This window comes from Polyodon spathula, chromosome 4 (assembly GCF_017654505.1).
Source record: "Polyodon spathula isolate WHYD16114869_AA chromosome 4, ASM1765450v1, whole genome shotgun sequence".
NCBI classification, from domain to species: domain Eukaryota; kingdom Metazoa; phylum Chordata; class Actinopteri; order Acipenseriformes; family Polyodontidae; genus Polyodon; species Polyodon spathula.
Window position 1 is genome coordinate 87,251,776 of NC_054537.1, and position 25,364 is coordinate 87,277,139.

The window sequence follows — 25,364 nt, forward strand, 5'->3', positions numbered from 1 at the left end:
GAATAAAAATGATTTTCCATCACTGCAATTTTAATTATTTTGAGTTCTCCTTCTTGCCTTAAGTTTCCATAAGATCTGCCTTTGCTGTGTCCCTTCTACACACCTAAAGACACATTTTATTTATTTGCTTGGCAGACACCCTTATCCAGGGCAATTTACAAGAAAGTTGCAAAAAAATGTACAAAGCATAACTATACAGTAAGTTAGGTTACATTGTAAGACTATACACAGTAGAGCAGGTACATGCATATACAACGCGAATATAATGAAGTTATAATGTATAAGTACATCACTAAAACATCTACGCATAGTATTTTATTGTTGAACTGTTTCAGATTTAAACATGTATGTATATTACTTTGCCGTATCTAGTATGTAATTCATAGGAAAAAATGACATTATTCGAAGTCGATTCACACCCCCTGCCTAGGTGGCAGTAGGACTTGGAGTGAGGATCGTATCTGGTTGACTACACTCCTCTTCATCAGCTATCGCTGCTCTATTGTTTTGCAGCTGCTCCAGCGCAGTCCCTGAGAAGCTGCGTGGATGCGTGACCTGGTGATGTCTTTTCCGAAAGAGGTTACGCAGACGGCGACCCTGCACAGGTTTTGCGCAGACTTAGGAAAGTCCATGTGTCGTGAACGCACCCAATGTGAACACTACATGTAGCATGTTACAAAACCTCACACGCTACATGAATACAGTTGTGAAAAAAGGCGTTTTGTGTACCAGCAGAAGACAATGTCAAATCCAGCGCACGTATTTAAAGTGAGGTCTTTATACAAGAGAATCCTAATGCTGCACAAATTTTTGCCTTTAGACTTGAAAGCACTGGGAGATCAGTATGTAAAAGATGAATTCAAGAGAAACAAGACTGCAGCTCCCGAGGAAGCCAATAAATTTATGGTTGAATGGGAGGTAAGCAAACGTAAAACGTAACACAACTAATTTGCTTTGTTTAGAATCATACTTAAAATAGTAATAAAATACACATTAAAACGCGTTCATGTAAAACAGCGTGAAGTAGAATATTGGTTTGTGAAATTGTAATTCAGATTTAGCCAGCTCACATCACGGTATGACCTTGGCGTATACGCGTTCTATACTACTTTACATCGTATTTGTAACTCAAATATTGTATAAAACAATACAGAATTTAGAGTTTTACCAAATGAAGGTATCTTAAAAAGTGAATGGCTTAATCATATTTCACGGTTCTTTGTTACTGTCCCCATATCTAGTTAGCTGCCGTGAACATGAGTAACACACGCAGTTGAAATTAGCCCGGGTATATTTAAATTTTCATTGGAAGATAGATTGCGCCATCTAATGCACACCAGACTTGATCTAGGATACTTGTTCTCTTAATTTTAGTCTTACCTTATTGATGCAGTGTCCTAAACATTCACAATACACGTGGTGCGGCTTTGTACATTCGTCTGTATTTTTAGCCATCTAAGCAATCAGAAACCGACCTTGTTGGCAGCTTTGTGGTTACAAGCTTTCTCCCTTACTTTGAGCCTGTCTGATGTGCTCGGTGAATGCGGTATTCTTCTTCCCTTCATAAGGCTATCAGTCATCAAGGCTGGTACTATTATTCAAACATTTAAATAACCATTTATGATGCGGTCTCTCCGAGCACTGCTCAGATGCTGAGTTTGTACATGTTATGATATTTTTGTTTTCTGAAATAAATAAATAAATAAAGGTTAATGTTACAAAAATGTGAATACATAACTAAACAAACAGATCCAGAAATCGCACTGGAGTAGCCTTTTGTGTCAGTGAAGTCGGTTTCTTACATTTAAAAAGCTCGTTATTAGAACAAAGGGAGCGGACTGTAGATTTAAAAAAAATAAAAATAAATTAAAGCAAAAAATAGAAAACACCACGTGTCCATTAAAACATTATAACATCACCTTGCAATTCCATTCAAGCACCACAAGAGGGCACACCATATACAGCTACATTTTCAGTTGCTTCCTTGGTTCTATATTATAGAGGTACTTTGATTGGCATCTTTTAAAAGTCGCCGTTATGCTTCATGTTATTATATAAAATTTAACAGGGATGTGGTTTATGTACTGTAATAGGACAGCATGTAATGTATATTAGAATATACATTCAATGTATTATGCAATTGTAAATGTAGTCTGAGGCAAATAGATTACATAATCTGTTTTCAGGTGTTTTTAATAAATAACTCAAAATTCACTTTAAAATTGAGGAGAGAAAATTGAAAGTATTTTTGCAATTACTTAGAGTAAGCATAATTGAGAAGCTGGCGCTGTCTTGCCTTTTTTGTATGTGTAATGCTTGATACACAGAAACCATCTGCAGCCTGTGCTTAATTCTTAAATTAGAAAATTAAAATGTCTCTAAAAAATAATCAATGTTGTTTTGACTTTTAAATTATGCAGCTCAACAACCAGCAGATGTCACTGTTGAGCTTCCAAAACAACTAATAGTTAAAAGGGATGTAATGGGTCTGCATTTTGCTCAGTACAGCCAACATTCGAACTTTAACCAGAACTACTAATGGTGCTTTTTGTATGTGCAAAATTCTTCTTTCTGGATACATTATATAACCTTTGAACTTTGTGCAAAATTCACAGAATTCTATCGTTTGGGTTCTGTTATTCAGAGTTGCATAATAGTTGATTTATTCAGCTTGGTTTGACTTTAACATAAAGCAGCTAATGAGTGGGTACGTTTACTCTGTGTTTTGAGCAGCCAGCAAGATAAACAGAAGAACAGGCGTGGAACTGAATCTAAGATAAGAATGACAACTATACTACACTAGTTTGGTTTCACACAGTAGACTATATGGTTACTGTTTTGTTGGTGGATTTCTGTCGCAGTTTAGTGACTCGCCATTAACTCAATTGTAACCTGAAGTGTATGAGAGAGAGATGAATCATCGTTTTCATTACTGGAACTTGCTTTTCTAGCAACATGTTTTTTTAAGGTACTTTTTTTTTTTTTTTTATAAATTAAACAGTCGACGCTATCAGGCACCATTCCAACATGGTAGTCTTCCAGTAAATTAATAAAATCATACCTAATTAAATGTTGGCCAGTCTTCCTGGAAATACATATCTATTTTTTAAAATGATCCCTTTCATTCCTGTTCTGAATGACAGCTAAGCACAAGCAATACCTTTGTGCAGTATTAAGGTGAAATGATTCTCCATTAGTTATAGATATGAAACGCTGTCTTGCATTTTACTTGCAGAGGCAAGACAAAAATGGACATAAGATTTAATGAACTTGTCAAAACATTGACAAATTAAAGATTTTACCTGGTTACAGTAATCGGTTATTATTATTCACAATACTATTCCGAATAAGTATTCCATTCATATAAACGGCACAGTCAGGATAAGGTTAGCAGTATTCACAGTAGGATGTGTGAAATATGCAGCTGTCTTATGGAATATTAGTGGAATGTGCGTGTTTGATATTGATAGTATACCTTGTCTCTGTAATCAACATTTTAAGAGCTGTGATTGGCATTTGTTAACCTCGCTCTGTTCTATTACACAGCCAGGTCCCTGCAAATATTGTAGCTCCAGGTTACACAGCATGTGCGCCCTGCCAGTGGCAGGAATAATGTTAAAAAAAAAAGGGAAAAAAGTATGTGTGGTTTTTTGTTTTTGTACTGCTTGTAGAATGAATTTGTTAAATTGTACTAGATTGGCAATTTCTACTTCAGATGGATTCTTTGATAGTGTAAAGACATTTTGCAACTCTTGATTTAGTGTTTTTTATTTATTTATTAAAATGGAAACTGTTGTATACACATCAATACAGTATTCTGGGAATTAAACAGATTCTTTTTAATGATTTAATGGGTTTTTTTTTGTGAAAAGTTGAAACTGATGTATATTGTTGTGCTGCCGAAACACCATTGTAAATGAGATCAGCAATCTCAGTTAAGCTACTTCTTGTTAAAGACATAAAACTGAAACTGAAGCCCATTTCTTTTGGGTGCATAAAGCTGCATTTAAGCTTTTAATTCTATTTTGTCTTGTACGATTAAAACAACAGTACATTATTGTCAGTTGTATCAACAAATTTTTTTTTGAGTTATAGATCAGAACTTTAGGGCACGTAGAAATGGAGATACAGACGTTTCAAATGTGTGAGTACTCCATTGAACTCGGCTGTAATATGTCCCACCCACCCCAGCCCTAATCCAATTGCATTAAGGCATTCACCGTAGTCATGGCTATAACTCAATGAAAAAAAATACTGTTTGTATTGCTGAGATATCATGCGTTTTGTAATCGACATCATAGTATCGAAATTAGGGCACATTGGCAGCAAAGATTTAAAAGTAGTATTTCTCTGATGTGCATATTTTCTTTATATTTCTCCCCTGTGTGTCTGGTTACCCAAATGGCGGAGGGACCCCTTCTGTATGTTGGGCCTTAGCAAACGGTGGACCCCCTCATGTTTTCAGTCTTTCTCTGAGGGTGGAAAAGCACCCAGCCTTGGAATTAGCTACATCATGACACAGCCCTCTCATACTCTGCAGTGGTGACATCACCACGACGCACACCTCATCCTGCCGAGGCCTTGGTCCTAATGGTGGGCGGCTCTCCCAGAAGTCAGGCGACATCTCTGCAGGTAGCCTGGCTCCCGCCTCGTGAGCCAATGGTAATCTGTGCTGCAGTCTGTATAACTATTACAACTACTTGTGTGCGTATCAATCTGTTTTTAGCAAGCCTACATTTTATACCAGCTAGCCCCTTTTATTTTCGTACGTTATTAAAGGAAGTTATCAACTGTTAGGTTACATCAGTAAAATTATATTGATACATTCAAAATATGTTTAGTAAAGCATTTAACAGTATTTCAACTGTTTTTTTTTTTTTCTATTGGTCCTCAAATTTGTTTCTTGGAATATGGAAGTTGTATTATTTTAGTCAATTATGCACAAACGCTAGATCAAAAGCAAGTGGGAAGGTTTTTTTGAATTAGTAACTTTTATGAGACAAGCTCATATCTTTTCCCATTACACCCACTGCAGGACTGTCTCATGTCACAGAGCATTTTTAACTAATCGTATTTGCCAGTATTGAGTGCTTTGTTGTCTGTAGTGACATGCTCAACAGAGAACCTAGGGGAATGCTAGTGATTGTGAACATTTAAATGGTCTTTTTATGCAGGTTAACATGGATTCTGAGTGGTAGTAGTGTGTGAATGTGTATTTTGGGGGCCCACCATTATAAGGTAAATCTAGCAGGATTGCTAACTGAAAATAAATATTTTGTTGATCCTCATTTTGGCTCAAACTCTCCTGTAACATGGGATGCGATTACATTTAAATATGTGTTGCATAACCTTGCTTAAAACATTTTGTCACATCACCCTTTGATCTTTGAATTGATTAATTCTACGAATCTTCTAGCTAAAAGTGGCTTTGAAGAGAATGGGAGTGCAGGTCAGAAATACTGTTGATTAGTGATCCACAGTTTGTTACAAATCCAAAGAAAACTGTTGATTAGTCAAATTTCAGTTTAGCATGTCATATTGTAAAAGAAAAGTAATACAATTGTACATTTACATAATGTAGAAAAATGCCCATTAATTGGTAAATCAGTAACTTGCCAATGCGCTTGGCTTCTTTGAAATCCAGGAAGTGCATTTTGGAAATATAAAGTCTGAAACAGCAACAATCAAACGAGCAAGATTGGCCGAATGGCCTCCTCTCGTTTGTAAACGTATATGTGATCATATATAAGTGAATGTAAACAACTCTTAAATTTCAGACAGGAAGCTGGAAAAAAAAAACACCTGCAAATATACAATCATCACTCAAAGGCAAGCAGGCATTGGAAGGAATTAACTTCCACCTTCATGCCAACCATCAATCGGTGGCAGCTACCAATAGAGAGAAGCCAGGTCAATTTAAACCCGCCTCTCATCACAGTTACAGTAGTGCCATGCTTCAAATGTACCTTCTTCAACCCAACTTTTTCTGCCTAGACTACCTCCTTACCTATGGCTGAGCTGGCTGAGAAAAGTAAATCAGGATTTTGATGCAGCATCAATTGCCCGAAAGGCAAGACTGAACACCAAAGCCAGGCAAGCTGGAATGCTGCGATACATGCTTATGCCAGCTGTTTTTATTGTGTAATAAAAGTGTTGTTTTAAAATCCCAAGAGGTACTTATTAAAGGGCGAGGGTTGTGCTGTTTTACAGAAGACTTTTGAAGACAGCACAGGGCTAGTCTTCAGCTGCATCAGGGTTACATAGAAATGAAATCCTGAATCTTTATTAAAAGTGGCTAACAAATTGGGTAATGGTGTATTTTGAAGCAATTCCAGTGCCCTAGTTCAACCATTGGGCATTTTCAATTTCATTAGGGTTAACAGCAATAGCTTCAATAAGCTGTTTGTAAGCATTCCAGTTTGATAACACAGAGTTATTATCGCATATCAGAGCTGAGGTGATTCACTTAATGAACGATTCCACATTTTGTCAACCAAACTTTATTCAATTGTATAATATATAATTTTATATGTTATAAAATATTACATTTACATCTCCGTGAGGCACTATGAATATTAGAACATAAAAGTGCCTACTTTATCACATCAGTGCTTCATGACTAAAACCATAAAAACTGCCTAATTCATGATGGTGATAAGATCATTTTCAAAATGTCAGGTCATTGTTCATTCTGAATAAATGCCTGTGTGATTACGTTTTATATATATAAAAATAAATAATGATAGCAGAATACATTTGTATTCTTAGTTATTACTGTGCTTTCCATTTGTCAAGTTGTAGACAGGCTTTGATAAATGAAGCCGCTTGGTGTTAAACTCAAAACCTACAAAACAGTGCGGGGAAAACTCAAAGCACTAATTAACTCCAGGTGTCTTTAGGGGGAAATAATGTATGGGGAATGGAATAGTATTTTGTGTATATATTTCAAATACAGTAAAACACAAGTACTAAAAGGTGTAACTAGAGGCACTGAATATAATTGAGGTTTGAACTAACTGAGTGAATATTAGGAGCATATTTTACTGCAGGTAATTGTTTAACCCTTTGTGGTCCTATGTCAGACCAGGTCCGATATTACAGTTTTCCCTTTCCGGTCCGATGTTTTGTGACCAACAGGAAAAGAAAAGGGCCGCAACTGAGCAATACACAGTCCCTGTACCACAGACATAACACAGACATAAACAAACAAGATAGCTGCTTCCGCATCCAGCACTCAAAGAAAATCACAGACATTTGCCAAGCCTTTTGAGCTATTATAGTAATAAAAGAATGATTTAGATTGCATTATTGAGGAGTTTGGTGATAAAACGAGTGATCAGGAGATGATTTATCAGTATGCACGACTATGAAGAGGTATGTGATGAATACAGTGAATAAGGGGTGGGGCGGGGCTGGAGATGTCCTGTTGATATGCAGTGCCTTTTAAACCTGTTTTACTTTGAATAAAATTACTTTTAAACAGCACATGTAAAATAAACGGCGCATGTAAAAATAAACTGGACCTGATGCGCCTGACACGCACTGAGTAAATGGACCGCAAAGGGTTAATGAATCAGCTCTAACCACTATTTAGATTTTGAAATCAGAGTACCTATTGGGTTTTAACTAAACAATTTTGATTTTAAGTCGGTATTAATGTTAGAATCTACTAGGTCCAAGTCCATTAAAAAAAAAATAATAATTTTTAACATATATTTATTACTTGTTGATTTGAAATTTGAAACTTGGGAAGACAGCTTCTTAATTTCTGTGTCCTTGGAAATAGAGACTAGAATGTGCAGCACATTCATCTGCACCAGTGCCTAACTGATTTCATTAAACCCTGTCCTGGGACAACCGGAAGATAGTTCAACTAGATAAAAACAGCATTATCCAGATTGGATTTTTCATTGGTGTTTTTGTTAATAATATTCTCCATAGGAATTACACTATGTAACACAATTTTTGTTCCTGGGTAGTAAGTGTTATTTCCTAATTGCTTATGCCTCAAAAGTATAGAAAATGGCTATTATTCCCCACAAACTTTGCTTTCGTGACCAGGACAGTCATATTTTGAAATTTACCTATTTCCAATGAGAAAACGGTCTTTTCGTTCACATAGTCAGAAAAAAAACAACGTATGAATCCAAATTAACATGTATTTATACTAAAGTAATACAAAAATGACTACAAAAGATTTAGAAGCGAGTAGTTTTTCGGGATTTACGATTATACTGTAAATCACTTTCACAAGTCAGCCCCCAAATGTAGTCTCCCATCATGTTCTCGTTATACTGCCCTTGGTGGCGGCGTTCAAAGTCCAGTATATCCTGGTGGAAGTGCTCGCCTTGCTCCTCCGAGTACGCTCCTTGAATTTATCAAGAAGAGCATCAAGGATATGGACTTTGAGGGACATCCTACAGCCCATTGTGCCGTAGTTTTTCACCAGAGTCTCAACCAGCTCCACGTAGTTTTCGGCCTTGTGATTGCCCAGGAAGCCCCGAACCACTGCGACAAAGCTGTTCCAAGCCACTTTCTCCTTACTAGTGAGCTTCTTGGGGAATTCATTGCACTCCAGGGTCTTCTTTATCTGTGGTCCGACGAAGACACCGGCTTTGATCTTTGCCTCAGACAGCTTAGGGAAGAAGTCTTGAAGGTACTTGAAGGTTGCCGACTCCTTATCTAGAGCTCTGACAAATTGTTTCATAAGGCCCAATTTGATGTGCAGTGACGGCATCAGCACCTTCTGGGGGTCCACCAGTGGCTCCCACTTGACATTGTTCCTCCCCACAGAGAACTCGGTCCACTGTGGCCAGTCCCGCCTGTGGTAGTGCGCCTTGGTGTCCCTGCTGTCCCAAAGGCAAAGATAGCAGGGAAACTTGGTAAAAACGACCTTGGAGACCCATCAGGAATGCCACCATTGCAGCCTGTTGATGCCATCTCAGAAAAATGCAGATATGTATCCACTTAGGCAGCTGGAACAAAACTGAACTGGTGGGCTTAAGGCCCCTGTATTTATACTACTATTTATATTACTGGAAAGTTCTAGAAAGTTCTAGAAGTTACTCCAAGTTTACTCAGCACTGAATTTATCTGGAATGTTCTGTAAAATAGGTAAATTTCAAAATATCACTGTCCTGGTCACAAAAGCAAAGTTTGTGGGGAATAATAGCCATTTTCTATACTTTTGAGGCATAAGCAATTAGGAAATAACACTTACTACCCAGGAACAAAAAAAAAATAATAATAATTGTTACACGGTGTTATCAATTTAGACAAACAGGTGGAAAGTTCTGGGAATAAAATGGGAACAAATGTTGCTTTGCTTTCAGTAAATTGAAACATTAATTACAATTTAGAATGTTAACGTTGATAGAACAAGTGGCGTTAAAGTTAAGTCTTTTTTTGTAGTCAATCTACAGAAGGGTCACGGTTATCAGATATAGTGTTAATGAATAAAAAGTATTTTCTAACACAACTGGAGAAAAAAAATCCTCCAATAATTGCATCTGTTGATCAAAAGGACAGCAATGAAAGGATTGTGTAGTATTTGGAACAATGATTTTGATTGCAATTGTCTGGCCAAAGACAATGTATCTCCTACACTTGGAAAAAAAACCCACTCGTACCTCACCTTGAATTTGTTAGTCTAAATCAAGATGAAACCTGAAGCATTGCCAATAATTAATTTAATACTATTTGATGTTCAGTGTGATGAAAATCATTTTGTATTTTAAAGCACTTTTTTTATAGAAAAAATAATTACACTATAGCAAATGTGATATTATTTCCATTTAAAAAGAATTGTCTTGACAGCATTGTTTTAAAGCAATTCCAAAATAATAGTGTTTTATTATTATTTTATGTTTTTAAAGTATGCATAGTAAAACAGTAGAAATTATAACGTAAGCATTATATCATTAAAGAAAGATTTTATTGGGGTGCAAACATAATATTATCAAAATACTGCATGTTTATGTCCAAGAAAGGTCACTGAGAAACTGGCTTGTTGAAACCATCAGCCAACTGTTTAAATTTGGAAACGGAAAGAAACGAGTTTCTTGCGACAGGATTATTATAATTATAAGGACTCAAAGAACTGTTGCTGCCAATTATATTTACATTCAAGTAGTAATATAATTGAAATATATTTATAATGCTTACCATCCTCATATGTGATATGAAAGACAAATTGGTCACCTGCCAAATACATCATACTGAATCTTTTACATTTTTCTTTTTTTCATCAAGTGCAGTATTCTGGCTTTCACACATTTTTGATTGAGCTGGCACAAGTCTTGCAACAAGGTATCCAATATAGTCAAACAATGACTTTTAGCACCCAGAATGCAACTTTTTATAAAATTCTGATGTCATACATTCATTCATACATGCGCATTTCAATCTTGGAACACCCGGAGGGGTTAGGTCAGTGACAGTTTAGTACGATTAACATTGTTCCACACTTCAAAATTCAATAACCAAATTGAAGAATCCTCATTTTACGGAGCTAGAAATACAGTTCCTTATCTTCTGTAATCCCTTTGCAAGTCTTAAGAAATGCTTAACTCACAACTTCAGTACAAATAATGGAAGAGACACTGAATTTCTCAGCTGACTTATCTTGAATAATCTGAAATCATGTTAATTTTAGAAAGTATAGATGGCTTATGTCATATCCTTTATGTAACGTGCATTGTTCATGCTTTCTTGTATTTTGAAGTCTTTTAAAGATCCTCAAGATTGCTCTTGGAGTTCACATCATGTAGGGCACAGTAATTGCTTGTCATATTTCTAAATGACCTTAAAGGGCTCTGTCAGTACTCTTTTTATTTATATATGTGCAATGAGCACACTTAAACTCAGGAGATGTTTAGGGAGGACAGAGATGTTTTAAACTCCTGTAAGTGGTTTTGTTCATGCACTGGACATGCTATGTGTCCAGACAACTTCTTTAATAATCAGTAAAATCACACAAACTCATATAATTTGAGGTTTTGACGAATCGGAGCAGTAGTAGTGCCCTTTTGGTTTATTAAATGTGTTAAAGTGGATTGGTTGGTTGCGCAGACCACCGTAACTCCCAAGTAATAAGCAGTCTGGGAGATCCAGTGCTTTTTACAGGTTTAACAGCATTAGTACTTCAATACAGTAATACAGATATGGTTATCATATGCTTAGACCTCAGGCTATAAAATGCAAAAAGCTAAAGCGCCCCTTTGCTAAATCCTATAGCATGCAATATATCGCTCTCTTAAGACTAAAACATTTATTTACCTTTATAGCAATGCATCCAATATAAACGAGATACAAATCAAATATATGTTTACCTTCTAGTATATGGAAGTGTAATGTAGGATATAGAAAAATAAGAAATGTCTTCAAAAGGCAGAGACTTCTGACTTTGACCCAAACAGCATTCAGTTTTTCAGAGACTCTCAGATCATGGACCATGTCAGCTTGTAAAATCATATGTTAACAAAGTATTGGACAAAGACTAAAGGTCTTTGAATAAAAACCAGTAAGCATACAGTAGTCAGTTCAGTTATTTCTATTTAAATTTAAGCTATAATGAATATGTTAAATAATAGCCTTATTTAACAGGTTCCAGACACCATTTACTTGGCAAGACTAGTGTTTTAATATGAAACTCCACTGTAAGCGCTTCTCCAAATTCACCACATGAAGTCATTTTTGTCTCTCAAACATCCCAATTTAAGTTGCTACCTGCCTGATAAGAACTGATACCGTAGACAACTTTTCTAATTTAAATGAAATGCTCGCTTCGGCTGCCAAGTTTTCATTAATTTCTATGCTATAATGAAGACAGTGAATTTTGCTCATTATAGAGAGGCCTTGGATTAAAAACTGCTGACAGCAAGTTTATCTTGCTTTGACTGCCAAAAACAGCTTTCCAGGTCTAGCACCGCTCTGCTGCAAGCAGGTAGAGGCGAGGCTATTAATATAAGTATTTTAAGTAAGTCTACTGTGTACTGAAATGATTAAATACAGTTTGCACATTTATTGTCTTATATTCAAACTTAACAGTTGCTATATTTGCAGTAAAACCTTTATATAAGCTAAACATTTGTATTCTTTGGTTTAATTGATATTATAATGTCTAAAAGACTTTGTTTAGTTGGAAACAAACTGAGCTAATTCTTTGATTAAATTAACATGATCTCATGTGTGTTTTAGCAATTTGTCTACAACATTGTCAATGTCAAGCATCTGTTTTAATAAACTTGTAGTATGTTCTTTCAACAGTTTAACTTTAAATGACTTTATAACATGTATTTCCAATTCAGATACGTCAATAATTTTATTTGACTCCATTGATCTGTTATGAAGTCATTCAGCTTTCAATGGAAGGAACAGTTATTTTCATCTAAATTCAAGCCACTGTTAACATATTATAATGCGATAGTTCACTCTCTGTAAAACGAAGTCTGACCTTTATCTCTGTTCATACAAAATCCTGTTGAAGCAAGTCTTAAGACAACCTGGTCATTTTGCCAATTTTAGTGTTTATTAATATGAGACACTGTGTAACAGAGGAGACCCGAGCTGACCGATTTAGCAGCAGTGGGGGCGCTGTGTAAGCAGCACCTTTTTATTTTATTTTGTAGTTCTATTACTGTGTTTTATTTTCCCTTTTCTTTCACCTTTTGTTATTTATTATTTCAGAGCACCTATTGGTGCACCAGCATTGAACTGTTTACCTGTATTAGTATTTCTTTGGGCCTGTTTATCATTGCCGGTGTTCAGGCCATGGACAACAGTGCCCTCTGCGAGCTAAAAGAAAATATATAAAAATAATAAAACTGGGTACCAGTGCTGTGTTTTCAGTTAAACTTTCTGTCTCCTGTGTGTGTTAGTGAATTGCCCACCACCGTTCCACGCGTTGCCGTAAGCATTTTCTAATTCTCATTAGCAATCTTTAGCTTATAGCTTCAGTAAAATTGTCCTGCGTTCTTCTTTCCCATTTCTTGCCAGGTTCTAATTAATTTCTGCGACATATAGAAAATGTTTATTTCAGTGTAAACTCCTGCCTTTTTCATACCAGGAGCTCTCTTTTTCAGACCTTACACATCCTTATTCAAAAGGATAAAAAATACAGGATCCTACAACATTACTATTTCCAATGTATTTTATTCTACAGCATCCAATCCATATCTGTTAAGTCAGTCGTTCCCAGTAAGATTTGAATTCTCCTCCTGTCTCAGCTCAGAGTGGCTCTGCGAACACCACAACAGGCCTTGCACAGATCTGCTAATATTTTCTGCTGGTTTTTATATTCTTTAAAACACATTAGTCATTACATTATTTGTTGCAGTTTCACAAATGTTCAGTTTGTATCCCAAGATCGTCCTGCTTCCATTAGCGGTCTTTAAAAGAATAATATCTGCAAAAACTTAAATCTTGTTATCTGGGCTCATTGGTAAATCCATCTCAGTTGCATATGTGAACAGGAGGATTATGGTAAATGTAGTTCTGAGAGGTCCATTTGGGTACATGGGAAGCCATCTTGAGGCAGGGAATGAAATTTAAAAGTTTTAAAGGTCAAAATGTAAAAAAAAAAAATATTAAAACAACACACACCTTATGTAAACAGTTGTAGCAACACACAGGAACATGTAACAATAAAATAAAAAGGTCCTTATGTGTCCTTTAAATGCTACTAATTATTTTTTAATCTATGTGAGAGGGTTGTTGTGGTAAATTAGCTACATCTTAAGGGTAATAACTGTCTTGGTGTGTGGCATACAGAGGGCTTCTGCTTCAGATTGAGATTCAGTAAATTGGTGGGATTGCAAACAACCTTTATAATGTAACTCTTATCTCCAAATGGAGAACAGGCTGTTATCAAAAAGACACCAATTTCCCAACAAAATTGTATTCTGGCATATAGCAGTCCCCGACTTGACGTCAGAAATTTCTCTTTTATATAGTAGCTAAAAATGTGCTGCTTGTGAAAATGGGGATCATGAAAGTGTTACGTGTAGGTTAATGAAATTCCATCATCAATGACACGAGTGGAGTTGTCTGCTTGTAACCTTTGAGACAACCTATATTTTAATTCAGGGTTTTAATACATTCAGTGAATGCATACATTTCTCTTCTGTTTATCTCTTTTATTTTTATTGTCAAGTTTTTTTGGAAGGTTACATGGTTTCTATAGGGGTCGATTTCTCACACAAAACACTAATTAATAAAACATAATTGTGGATACAAATTCACAGTGCCAAGCCAGCAAGCAAGCCAAAGAATTAGGACACATCTGAGTGAGTCCTGCTGAACTTTAGGGACATAGAAATCGCAGCCTGATTGGCTGATCGTAGTTGGGTTCACCCCACGTAGACTTCATTGACTGACATCCAATCTAAATCATTATTGTGCATTTCAGACATTTTTTGTCAATAGAGATATCTCCTTGATTTACAGCAGAGCTGTCAAGCTGAAGGATTTTACAATACATATAAGGCGGCTCATTGAACTTGAAATGTTAAAATGTAATGAACTTGAACTCAAATATGAGGACAAATGTTTTGTTTTTGTTAGAAGGTACAGTCGTAATGAAACAAAACAAACATGTTTAGCACAAAAATACTAGTCACCTTTACGATTGTTTTGCCACTATTTAGTCAGCCGTTTTAGTTTACAGTCTGAAATGTTGACAATTCCATTTGTGCTTCCAATTTACAGCCCACTGTCGATCAGTCTGGCACTTTTAGCCAAGAAGGCTGGTCAGCTCAGGTTGTTTTATGCTTGCATAATTACAGTACTAATATACAAAGCAATATTAATATTAAATTAAGGGTTGTAAATGCACCTTTCAGTATTGTCAATCCTCCTGTGGTAACATTGTAAATTAGATGTCTAATGAGATGCACCTGTGTTCAAATTTAGCGTGAGCATCCTTTAAATTGCATTTAAGCATTATGAAGTATGCAAATAGGTTTTAGACAAATTATTGCAAGTGCTTTACTACATATATTGAGGGCTTACTTGTCAGCACTGTGTGAATACCAAGCAGAAAAGGCAAAGTATGTTGAATTATGCTCAGTTAATCATTTTAGTGAGAGTGATTAGCTAGTGTGCTGTCACTTATGTTAGCTCATGGGAATGCCATCTATTTTCTGTGTTGCATCTTAAACAAAGGATGTCAAATAACTACTGTTTAGTGTTTTCTATTGCATTACTTCAAACTTAAAAGAGCAGATATTCAGAACAGCCAACTTATATTTGTTGGTACCTTAATCTCTGTGTTTTTGTTCATGCGGTTTGAATGTCTTGTTTTACTAAAGCACAACTCTGTTATTGATTTAATTTTAATTGAGAATATGTTTGGGTATGACATACAGGAGACCAAGGCTTGGCAACATTAGCAATTACAACTTGAAGCTACTGCACTAACAAATAACTACAGTGTGATAGGTGTTACAGAAGCTGGGCTATCCGAGCGTGATGGAGACGAATATAATATTAGTGGGTATACACTGAATAGGAAAGTGCTTTTTAAAACCCAAAAAGTAACGACTAAAGCTAAGGTTTCCAATTTTAAAAAGGCAAACTATGAGGGAATTAAGCAGAGACTAAGAGAAGTAGACTGGAGCAAAATAAAGAACACATCCACAGAAAAAGGATGGCTATTTTTAAAAAATGTAGTGCTAGAGGTGCAAAACAATTACTTCCCAAAAAGTTTTTCCAATATTATAACAGCAAGAGAACATTCAAAGAGGAGGTAACATGTCTAAGAGATACATAAATGAAATTATACAGATAGTTTTTTGGATTTGAAAATCTGTTCAGAATGCAGGGGAGCGGCCACAATGTGGGTTTTGTGGCAAGGTTTTATCAAATGAAAGCCTTAAGCCCAACAAGCTGAAGCGACATCTAGAAACGAAGCATTCACAACGTGTCGGAAAAACCTTGAGTTATTAAAAAATCAGCCGGCCAACTTCGGCAGGCAGTGTTTTGACAGTGGAAAAGTGAGTTCAGATTTGATTGTAAGAATATCATATTTAACAATAATATGATCTTTTGCATTTCAGTACACAACAAATAGATAGATACCAGTACACTGTGCTTTTCGGTCAAATAGCTAACCCTGTGCAGCAAGTAAATACCACCCCCGAATGTAACTTTTATATATTTTTCAATAAAAATTATCTTGTAAGCAATATTTGAATACTCGCTAAATGCACCCAGTGCTTGTGTTAAGTCATCTAATTTTATTGCAACTTTAAAAAAAGAAAAAAAAGGGTCAGTTTAATTTAATCCCTACAACACAATAGAATAGTTGAACTTAACTATTTTAATAATACTTACTATTATTATTGACAGCCTGCTGCCAATGCAGTCATCCCTCAGCCTGCTGTTTGTTTGATGCATACCGTAGGTCTGTGTTTTAAAAGGACTGCAGAGGAGACTGCTGTTCATTTTTAAATGGGAGAAATCCCCCAAATACACAGTGCAACACCTTCACTTCCAGATAATGGAGTTTCATTTATAAAAGTATACCATAGTTAAAACAGCAAAGTGAAATAAAGAATCCTCTTAAAAGGAGTCATATTCTATTCCTGTTGAGGTTTTTTTTTTTTTTTTTTTTATTTTTTTAACTTTTTTAAATTAACTTTTAAACCATTATTTCACATTAAACATATTTAATATTACTGTAATTCGCTGCCATGCCACATGTGCTTTGATCAGATTTATGTTTTGCCTTTTTTGCATTCAATAATTCACTGATCTATGATAAGTTTGTTAAAAGATGTATGTTTTTTTTGATAAAGGTTGTTTACCTTTCTGATCAAATGTAATATTTCTGTATAACTTTAGTAGAACATTAACACTAAAATACTTATCTTCTGTATTTTCTTTTTAAATGCCAAGACACAATAGCATGAGCTGTATTGGTATACATTTATTGTGCTGTATTACTTAATAATCTGATATTTCAAGCATTCCAAGGAAATCAGACTGTCTTAAAAGCATCTTTCCATAGCAAAGGAGAAGAAACTCCACACTATAAGAGATGATCCTATCAAGCTTTGTGGTAGACATCTGTAAAAGTCTTTTAGATGAAGCAGCAGCCAAGAAAGTGGATTTGATCCCCCGGTCTAATAATACGGTAGCAAAAAGGATTTAGAATATGTCTTGTGATATTCAGAAAGCTGTTTATAGTAAATCCGAGACTATAAATAATGTGCTGGTTCTCCAAGACTCCATTCAAGGGTCTAGGGCACGCCTAAAGTTTTGGCATTCTAGACTGGTACTAAGAGAATATGGCATGTTCCCCATATTTTCCATCTTTCTTGAAGGGAATGAGAGTTCCCTTACAGAAAATGTAGAACTTGACATACTGGAGCACATGAAAAGGCTGCAGGAGAATTTTCAATTAATTCCCTGAAAACATTGGCATGTTTCAGTGGGTAATGTTCCCCTTGCTGGCCACTACATCCTCAAACTTGGGTTTAATTCGGCTGAGATGGAAGAATTAGTATTAATGTAGCTAATGGCAGCAGCAAAATACTTTTTGAAGCAAAGACAATCACCGAGTTTTGGATTTCCCATCTGCAGCAGGAAAAAAAGCTATAAATAATCTTTTTCAGTTTGGAACCACCCATCTATGTGAATCTCGATTCTCAACATTGTCATACTTGAAGAAATAGTATAGGAACTGACTGAGGTCAGAGCACGATCTTAGAGTGGCCTTATCAAAGACTGAGCCAAGAATTGACATGCTGGTAGCAAATTTCCAAGAGCCTCACTGTTCCCATTAAAAGCCTCCTAAAACTGTTTTTTACTCCCTGGTGTTTGAAAGTTTACATAATTTTGTTACATAATTTTGGGGAAGCTATAAAAAAGGCCAACAAAATGCTTGGATTTATAGTGAAGTGTTGAATTTAAATCAAGGGAAGTAATGTTAACTTTATAATTACATTAAATTAGTAAGACCTCATCTAGAATATTGTGTTCAGTTCTGGTCACCCTGTTACAAAAAGGATATTGCTGCTCTAGAAAGAGTGCAAAGAAGAGGACCAGAATTATTCCAGGTTTAAAAGGCATGTCATGTGCAGACAATAGTTGAATCTGTTCAGTCTTGAACAAAGACGACTACACGGCGATCCGATTCAAGCTTTCAAAATTCTAAAAGGTATTGACAGTGTCAACCCAGGGGACTTTTTCGGCCGGAAAAAAGAAACAAGGACCAGGGGTCGCAAATGAAGATTAGCTAGGGGCATTCAGAACAGAAAATAGGAAGCACTTTTTTACACAAATTGTGGGAGTCTGGAATCAACTCCCCAGTAATGTGGTTGAAGCTGACACCCTGGGGTCCTTCAAGAACCTGCTTGATGAGATTCTGGGATCAATAAGCTACTAAAGACGAAACGAGCAAAATGGGCCTAATGGCCGCCTCCTCGTTTGTAAACTTTTTGTTCTTATAGCTATTTTATATATTTTTTTAAAAAAAAAAAGCCCTTTTATCTATTGCTTTCAGTGCAGAAAAGTTTAAAAAAGCACTGTCCTCATACCCAACCTACTGGAAGCCCCACTGCACTGTATGTATTGGTGGTTGATTGCTGTCTCTCCTTATTTGTAGTGACATTCATATATGTGAAACCATAATTGTATTTGAGAGATCCAACATACTGTACAGTATGCTGAGATTTTTTGCAGAACAAAGTGGATGAAAACTGTTAGAAGTGAAATCATGAACAGCACTGCTGCATTTGACTCGTAAAATCAAGGTTTGTTCTTAGAAACGTGAAATACTGTCAAATTGATACAAAAGCCTTCTCTAGGTGTCTTAGCTGTCCTATAGATCGCTGTCAGTTGTCTACGTGCACTTGTAAAGTGATACATGTGATTTGTAATTGTTAGAAATGACATTGAGAGAATAATCGTATTATTTTAGATTCTCTGGGTAAAGTTAATGTGCAAATGGGGAGATTTGTAACTCATAATGCTGATTTTCTTTATATTTTGTTTTTATAGAACTTGTAAAATAGCATTCACACTGTACTATATATTATAGTATATTATGTGAACTGTATACACAGTTGTCTTCAAAAGTTTGGAAACAACAACAGCAAAACTGTGGGTAGGGATTGTATTGCCCATTTTTTCTCACTCTGCCTGACTAAATACCCTGGCATCTCTGAATAGATAATAGTCTCCTCTTTAAAATTTTGCTAAGGATTTTAATGAGCAATCTGTCTCAAGTTTATTCATTTACTAACATTGTTTTTAAAGAGGAGGTGATTTTCTATTCTGGGATACTAAGATGTGTGGTGAGAAAGTGAAGTTCTCCGGCAACAAACTCCCATCCCCAGTTCTGCTGCTTTAAAGAGAAAGGAGAACATTTCAGGAGACCGTTCTACTTGTGAGATGTCTTGCTCATTAAAATATTTAGCATATTTTTCAAGATTATATATAATCATGAATCCATTCATGCACATAAAAGCTTCTTATAAAAAAAAAGATGCTGACCAATGTACTGCACTTTGAATATCTCCAGTCATAAAACGGTTCTTAGCAATGGCAAACTAATCATCCATGCATACCTAACTTAATTGTTGATATTTGTGGAGTTGGGATGGGTCGCACACAAAGTAAAACCCTTCTGTATTCTTTAAGACATGACCACTGATGTTTTGCAGCAAAATTTTACATTTTATGTGCTTTAAAACATTTGAATCCAAACAGAACAAAGAAAAACTACAACACGTTTCGACACAGTGTGCCTTCATCAGGTGATGCTAAACAGCAATTGCTAATTGGAGAACAGCTTTAGACCAATAGACAGAGGCGGCTTGTGAGCCGAGACACCAATAATGCCCAAAAGCTAAAAAAAAGCATTTTGCATATTCTTTTTTATTTGATTGAGAAACATGTTTAAGCACAGTTAAGCTTGTATTAAGTACATTAATATAAGCGTTAGTGACGTTATTTAAGTCACAACTCACTTTCACTAGTAGCGAAAGCGCAACGCCAGAACGCTGGAACAATGTAGTGCTGCCACACTGCTGTGTGAGGCACAAACCTTGAGAGCCTCACAAAGCTGCTTGTTACCATCTAGCTAGCTGCTTGTTTCTGAAGGCGTGGTAACCACAGCTTGGTGAGGCATCTGCTGGATTTGGAGCAGTTGGAATTTGTGATTTTTTTTTTTATTAAATTTTAAAAAAATAAATAAATAAAAAAAATAAAAATCTGTAGTTGAATCTGATCTATTTAGATTTGCGCCTCATCTATCAAAGTCACAAGCCGCCACCAACAGATATCAATGAATTAAACAGTATACACAGACACTATTATATTAAGTTACAGATCACATTATTAAACATTGCATAACATTTTTCTTAAATATCTGGTGCGACTATACAACCATTTCTAGCCAATTAAAAAAAAAAAAAAAAAAAAAAAAAAAAAAAAAAAAACACTTGAATAGACTGTAGAAACAATGTATACGCATTTAGTTGTTCAATCATTACAGCAAGTCACATTTAATGTATTAATACATAAAATATATACTGTTACATATCATATTACATGTAATATACAAATATTTCAGACAGTTTTGTAAACAATTACCCACCCTTTCCACCTAACCAGAAAAAAGATGAAAGATTCAAGCTGGCATGTAACGATTAATCATCAGTTTTTTCAGAGGTATGGAGTAAAATCTTGTGTTTCATTAAGGCCATGTGGTTCCATAGTATATATCTAAAATGACTCTCCTCATCAGCTGGTTAATTATATTGCCATCTGTCTCGGAGACTGAGACCTTTTCAAGTCCTGTACATTTTAGTCTTGAGGCAAAGCCATGATTCATCATTTTGTAGTGTCTAGTTATTGCATTGTCCAAGGCTTGAAGGTAATGTGTATTTGGTAGCATTTTGCTACCCAAAACTCTGCTACTAGTTTTTTTCTCCAGTAGCATTTTCCTGATACCTTACACTACAGTTTATATGACCGACCCTGAGTGAACACGTACGAAATTACCGGTATTAGTTTTTTTTTAAACACGTATATTATCTTTCATAAAGCGGGAAACCATTGCTAATAGAGCTTCCCGTTTTGTAAATTTTTGTACTGCCCCATGTAGAGATGTGTGAGGCCCACAATTCAAATCCTATTGCACAGTGGAGTACAAATACTTGCAGTACCAGAACAATGTGGATACAATTTCAAGGTATAAAGTTAATTTTATAGACCAAAAGCAAAATGTAAGTAACAGGTTTTTTTTAAAAGATAATGACCTAACAGGATATTAAGTTTATGCAATGTCTATAAAATGCTAATTTAATCTGTCATAGAGAATGTTGGTTCCAGTTTTGTTATAATATTAACCCTGGTTTCATCCACATTAAAAATGAACACGTACTAGGTAGATCATTATTACTTTATCAAAATTCTGACTACAAAACAAAAAAAAACAGGCTCAAATAGCTATAACATTACTATGATCCAAGTAGCAGTTTCCTTGTTTTATCAGTCCGAATAATAGACAAAATACAATCTTGAGGTGCATTCATTTATCTATCGGTTTTCTTTTTAGAATAGATTATCACTACCTTGCGTTCTTCTCCTGTTTAGCTAGTGAAATGTCACTGGAACGTGAAACAAGCAATGTGATTGGTTGAGCAAGGTTTCAGCTGTCCATATATTGGATGGATGCGGACAGTTGGAGCCTTGTCACATATTCTAAATTACTGTGCTGCCTCACAGAATTGACCAACAGAACTGAGTGACCAATTAACTGTAAAAAATCCCAAAGTAGTAAGTAGACATGCCGATTTGGATGAAGAACAATTGAATCAACTGGAAGAGAGCAACAACAACAAAAAAAACCATCACCAAAAAAAAAAACCTGTCTTTATACTCACTCACCCCGACTGTCACTTCAACTAATGTATTTTTAGCGGTTTGTAAACGCTACAGAAAAATTCAAAAAGGCACTTCTGCACATTATCCACGCCTCTCGAACACAGACCTTGAAAAATTATTGAAATCCGAGACGTTGTTGTGTTTATTTTTATTCATCCCCTCTGTTCTGCAATGTCAGTGTCAGAGAAAAAGAATAACTCGGTGCCATCCCAGCTGTGTCCCCTGGTGTACCTTTTCAATGGCTGTGTCCACACAATCAAATACAGATGCACTTTCCAATAAAATTAATTTACTCAGGTTAACTTAGTGTGTAGTTCAAAGTTATAAATGAGACTACTTTATTGGCGTAAGGATATTTAATTTAAAAAAAACAGACAATTTTTTGCCCTAAACATGATTTATGTTTTGTTTTTTTTTTTTCTTCAAATCCACTGTTTTACCTGGATTATAAATGCAATAAGGCCCTTCAGAGTGTCTGTGTGCGTTGAATATACTGACTTCTCAGACACTCGACTTCGTATGTACTTATTTGGCATGAATTCTACAGAAGACCTCCCTGCTACCTGTACATAAGCATTCACAGGGCTACTGACATCCAAAATATAATTTTTAGATCCTCAAAATCCCTCCAAAATGAGACGCGTTTCAAGTATGACTACAACCCCACCCCACCCCACCCCCTTTTACAAAAGGGGGTGTATCTCAGCAAATCTTCATCATTGAGCTTAAATATTTGGCCTGGTAAGTAAGATATGAGTAAAATCATAATCTGTGATTTGTTAGTTACACAAATCTCAGTCAACAACTGAAGTCAGATCAGAGGATAATTTCATACCACTTTATTTTCACCGATGAAACATAACCTGGTTAACCATACTGCTGGCATATCAAATGCTTAGATGACAGATTTTTTTTTTTTGTCCTACATAAGCTATGCCACAAGGGAATTTAAGCATATACACCACAGGAGTTGTTACAGTTGATAAAACCTTGAATAGTATAGTTACAGCTGGATGAGTGTGGATGATTACAATATTTGGTGTACTGGAACGGTGGACACATCTTCCACACTGAAAATGACCATGTGCTGTTTTAGTTAGCCATTTGTCTTTAGAGGTTGATAATTTATGCATGGCAGAGCCTACTGAATCCTTAATATTCCTGCAGAGTCTTAAACAAAATCTTTGTGGAGAGGTGACAAAAGACTGAAGTTGTGGATCACACTCCAGTATCTTCCAATGGTTCAAAGTTATTCCTTTTAATGTCATTACAGATAGGGTTATGCTCAGTAACAAAAGTAATTCTTTCTTGTGTAGACAAATCATTCATCTTTATAGTTTCTACAAGATGAAACCCATCAGAAAGATAAGATTTGAACCAGGATAGGACAAGGCAGACAGTCTTACTTTGCTTTCAAGCTGATTCAGTAGGGTGGAATGGTCTACAGTAACAAAGGCAGAACTTAGATCTAGAAGAATTAAAACTGATGGAAAGCCTGAGTTAGAGTTTATCAGCAGATCATTCACAACTAACAAGGGCCGTCTTGGTGCTACGTGCAGCACGAAAACCAGACTGAAACTGCATTTTATTTTATTTTTTACTTTTTTTTTCATCTCTTGCCATTGCCATTTCTTCACAGTAAACAGGGGCCATCGACATGTTTTCATAAAGTAATAACATGAGGTTTACTTGTGCCTTTTTGTAGCTGAACAAGCAAACAAAAACTGAAGTTTAACTTTAAACACTTCAAATAAAACAAACATGGAAATGGCTCTGTAAAACAAAAAGGGGGGGGGGGGGGGGGGGGGGGGGACTCACCGCTGTGGTTATCGTTTATTGCATTCCATGTAACAAAGTCACAACAAGAAATATATAATATCTACAATCTATATAAAAATCACTACACAACATTTCCAGCAAGTTGGGCACTGTTTAAGCTCCAAAACTTTTAAATAGAGGCTCGAGCTGCTGTTTTTTTGTTTAATTTTATTTAATTTAATTTTTTATATATTAAATCTCACATATCACACCCAGCTCTCTTTCATTTGCCATTTTTTAAACTGTTGCGCAACTTCTGCTGAGGTGGTAAATAAGTGCAAGGTATTTTTGTTATTTCTAGCGAACACAAACATCAGATTTTTGTATCTTTGTATACTGTCAAAAAAAAATATTTGTTTGAATATTCTGATATTTGTCCCAACACTAATATATATATATATATATATATATATATATATATATATATATATATATATATATATATATATATATATATATATATATATATATATATATATATATAGAACAGTTCTGAAGTCCTAAGCACACAATGTAATAACCCTTGTTTATTTTATCTTGCTGTTATCAGGGGTATAAGGATACATTGCAGATTCAGGTGATGGAAGCTGCAAGAAACAAATTAAAGCAAATTCATTTTGGAGATGACCTTCCAGAAGAAAAATTAAACCACTTTAATGAAGACCAGGTCGGACAGTTGTATGAACTAATGCAAGAAGCAACAAAACCAAATCGTCAGTTTAACATTCAAGATGATTCACTTCACAAGTAACTAGCAATATGCCAAGGATTTATGAATCTGTTTTAAAGAAAATGTGTTACTTAATAACAAAAATGTGTGAATCATAATGTGATTGTAAGCTTTATGATGTATAAAAATATTAAAGTTACCCTTTGAACCAGAAAATAGCCATAACATTTTGTTGGTCAATTCTAAAAAATACATTTAAAAAAAAGTTTAAAAAAAACAATATATTATTTAGGATTGTATCTTTTAATACTTTGTATTGCTTTGACAAAAGCAAGAAATATGCTTATTTTCACCAAAATAAATATCTGTTGTCGTGAATACATTTAAATATAAAACAGTAAACTAATATAAATGTGCAAGTGTATGTATGTGTTCTCTGATTTTAATGTTTTTGATTGTTCTAAAATAATATACTATGGTCAGTCTGTAGCATTTAGTTGTCTGATATGAGGAATTTGGTGCAAACCCAGAGGGCAATAAAGTCTTTTGAACATTTTCTTTTAACATTTAAATGGCTAACCTAATTCTTATATTTTGTTTCCACAGTAGCCCAGAAACATAGCTGTTAAACTACACGATAGCGTAGATTTCAGAACCAAGATATTGGTAAACGGAATGTATGAAAAATCTTAGTTCTAAAAGAAAAAAGCTGTTTGATGGATAAGTAAACTTTATTTATATTGTATTATTGTGAAAAATGTTTTGTATTGAAGGAGACATGCTATGGATTTTGGCAGACACTTATTCTAAAACTCATCATATAATTGACACAAGTGCTTACAGTTAAAGAATGTGTGGTTACAAAATCTTATGATAGGAAATACAAACAAAAAAACATTAAGCCAGTCACGGATAGGCTTGGTGATGACATCAGACCAAGAAGAGACAGACACTGATACTGTGGGTTGAAGCGCTGGTGTGT

General features: G+C 35.3%; 1 protein-coding gene across 1 annotated transcript; it reads left to right on the forward strand.

Moving 5' to 3' along the window:
- The first annotated feature begins 527 nt into the window (after positions 1-527).
- sdhaf3 (succinate dehydrogenase complex assembly factor 3) lies at positions 528-24,937 on the forward strand. The gene is made up of 2 exons (XM_041248925.1): positions 528-918; positions 24,263-24,937. Exons 1-2 carry the CDS (start codon positions 742-744, stop codon positions 24,461-24,463), a joined length of 378 nt encoding a protein of 125 aa, XP_041104859.1. The 5' UTR covers positions 528-741; the 3' UTR covers positions 24,464-24,937.
- Positions 24,938-25,364: the final 427 nt, after the last annotated feature.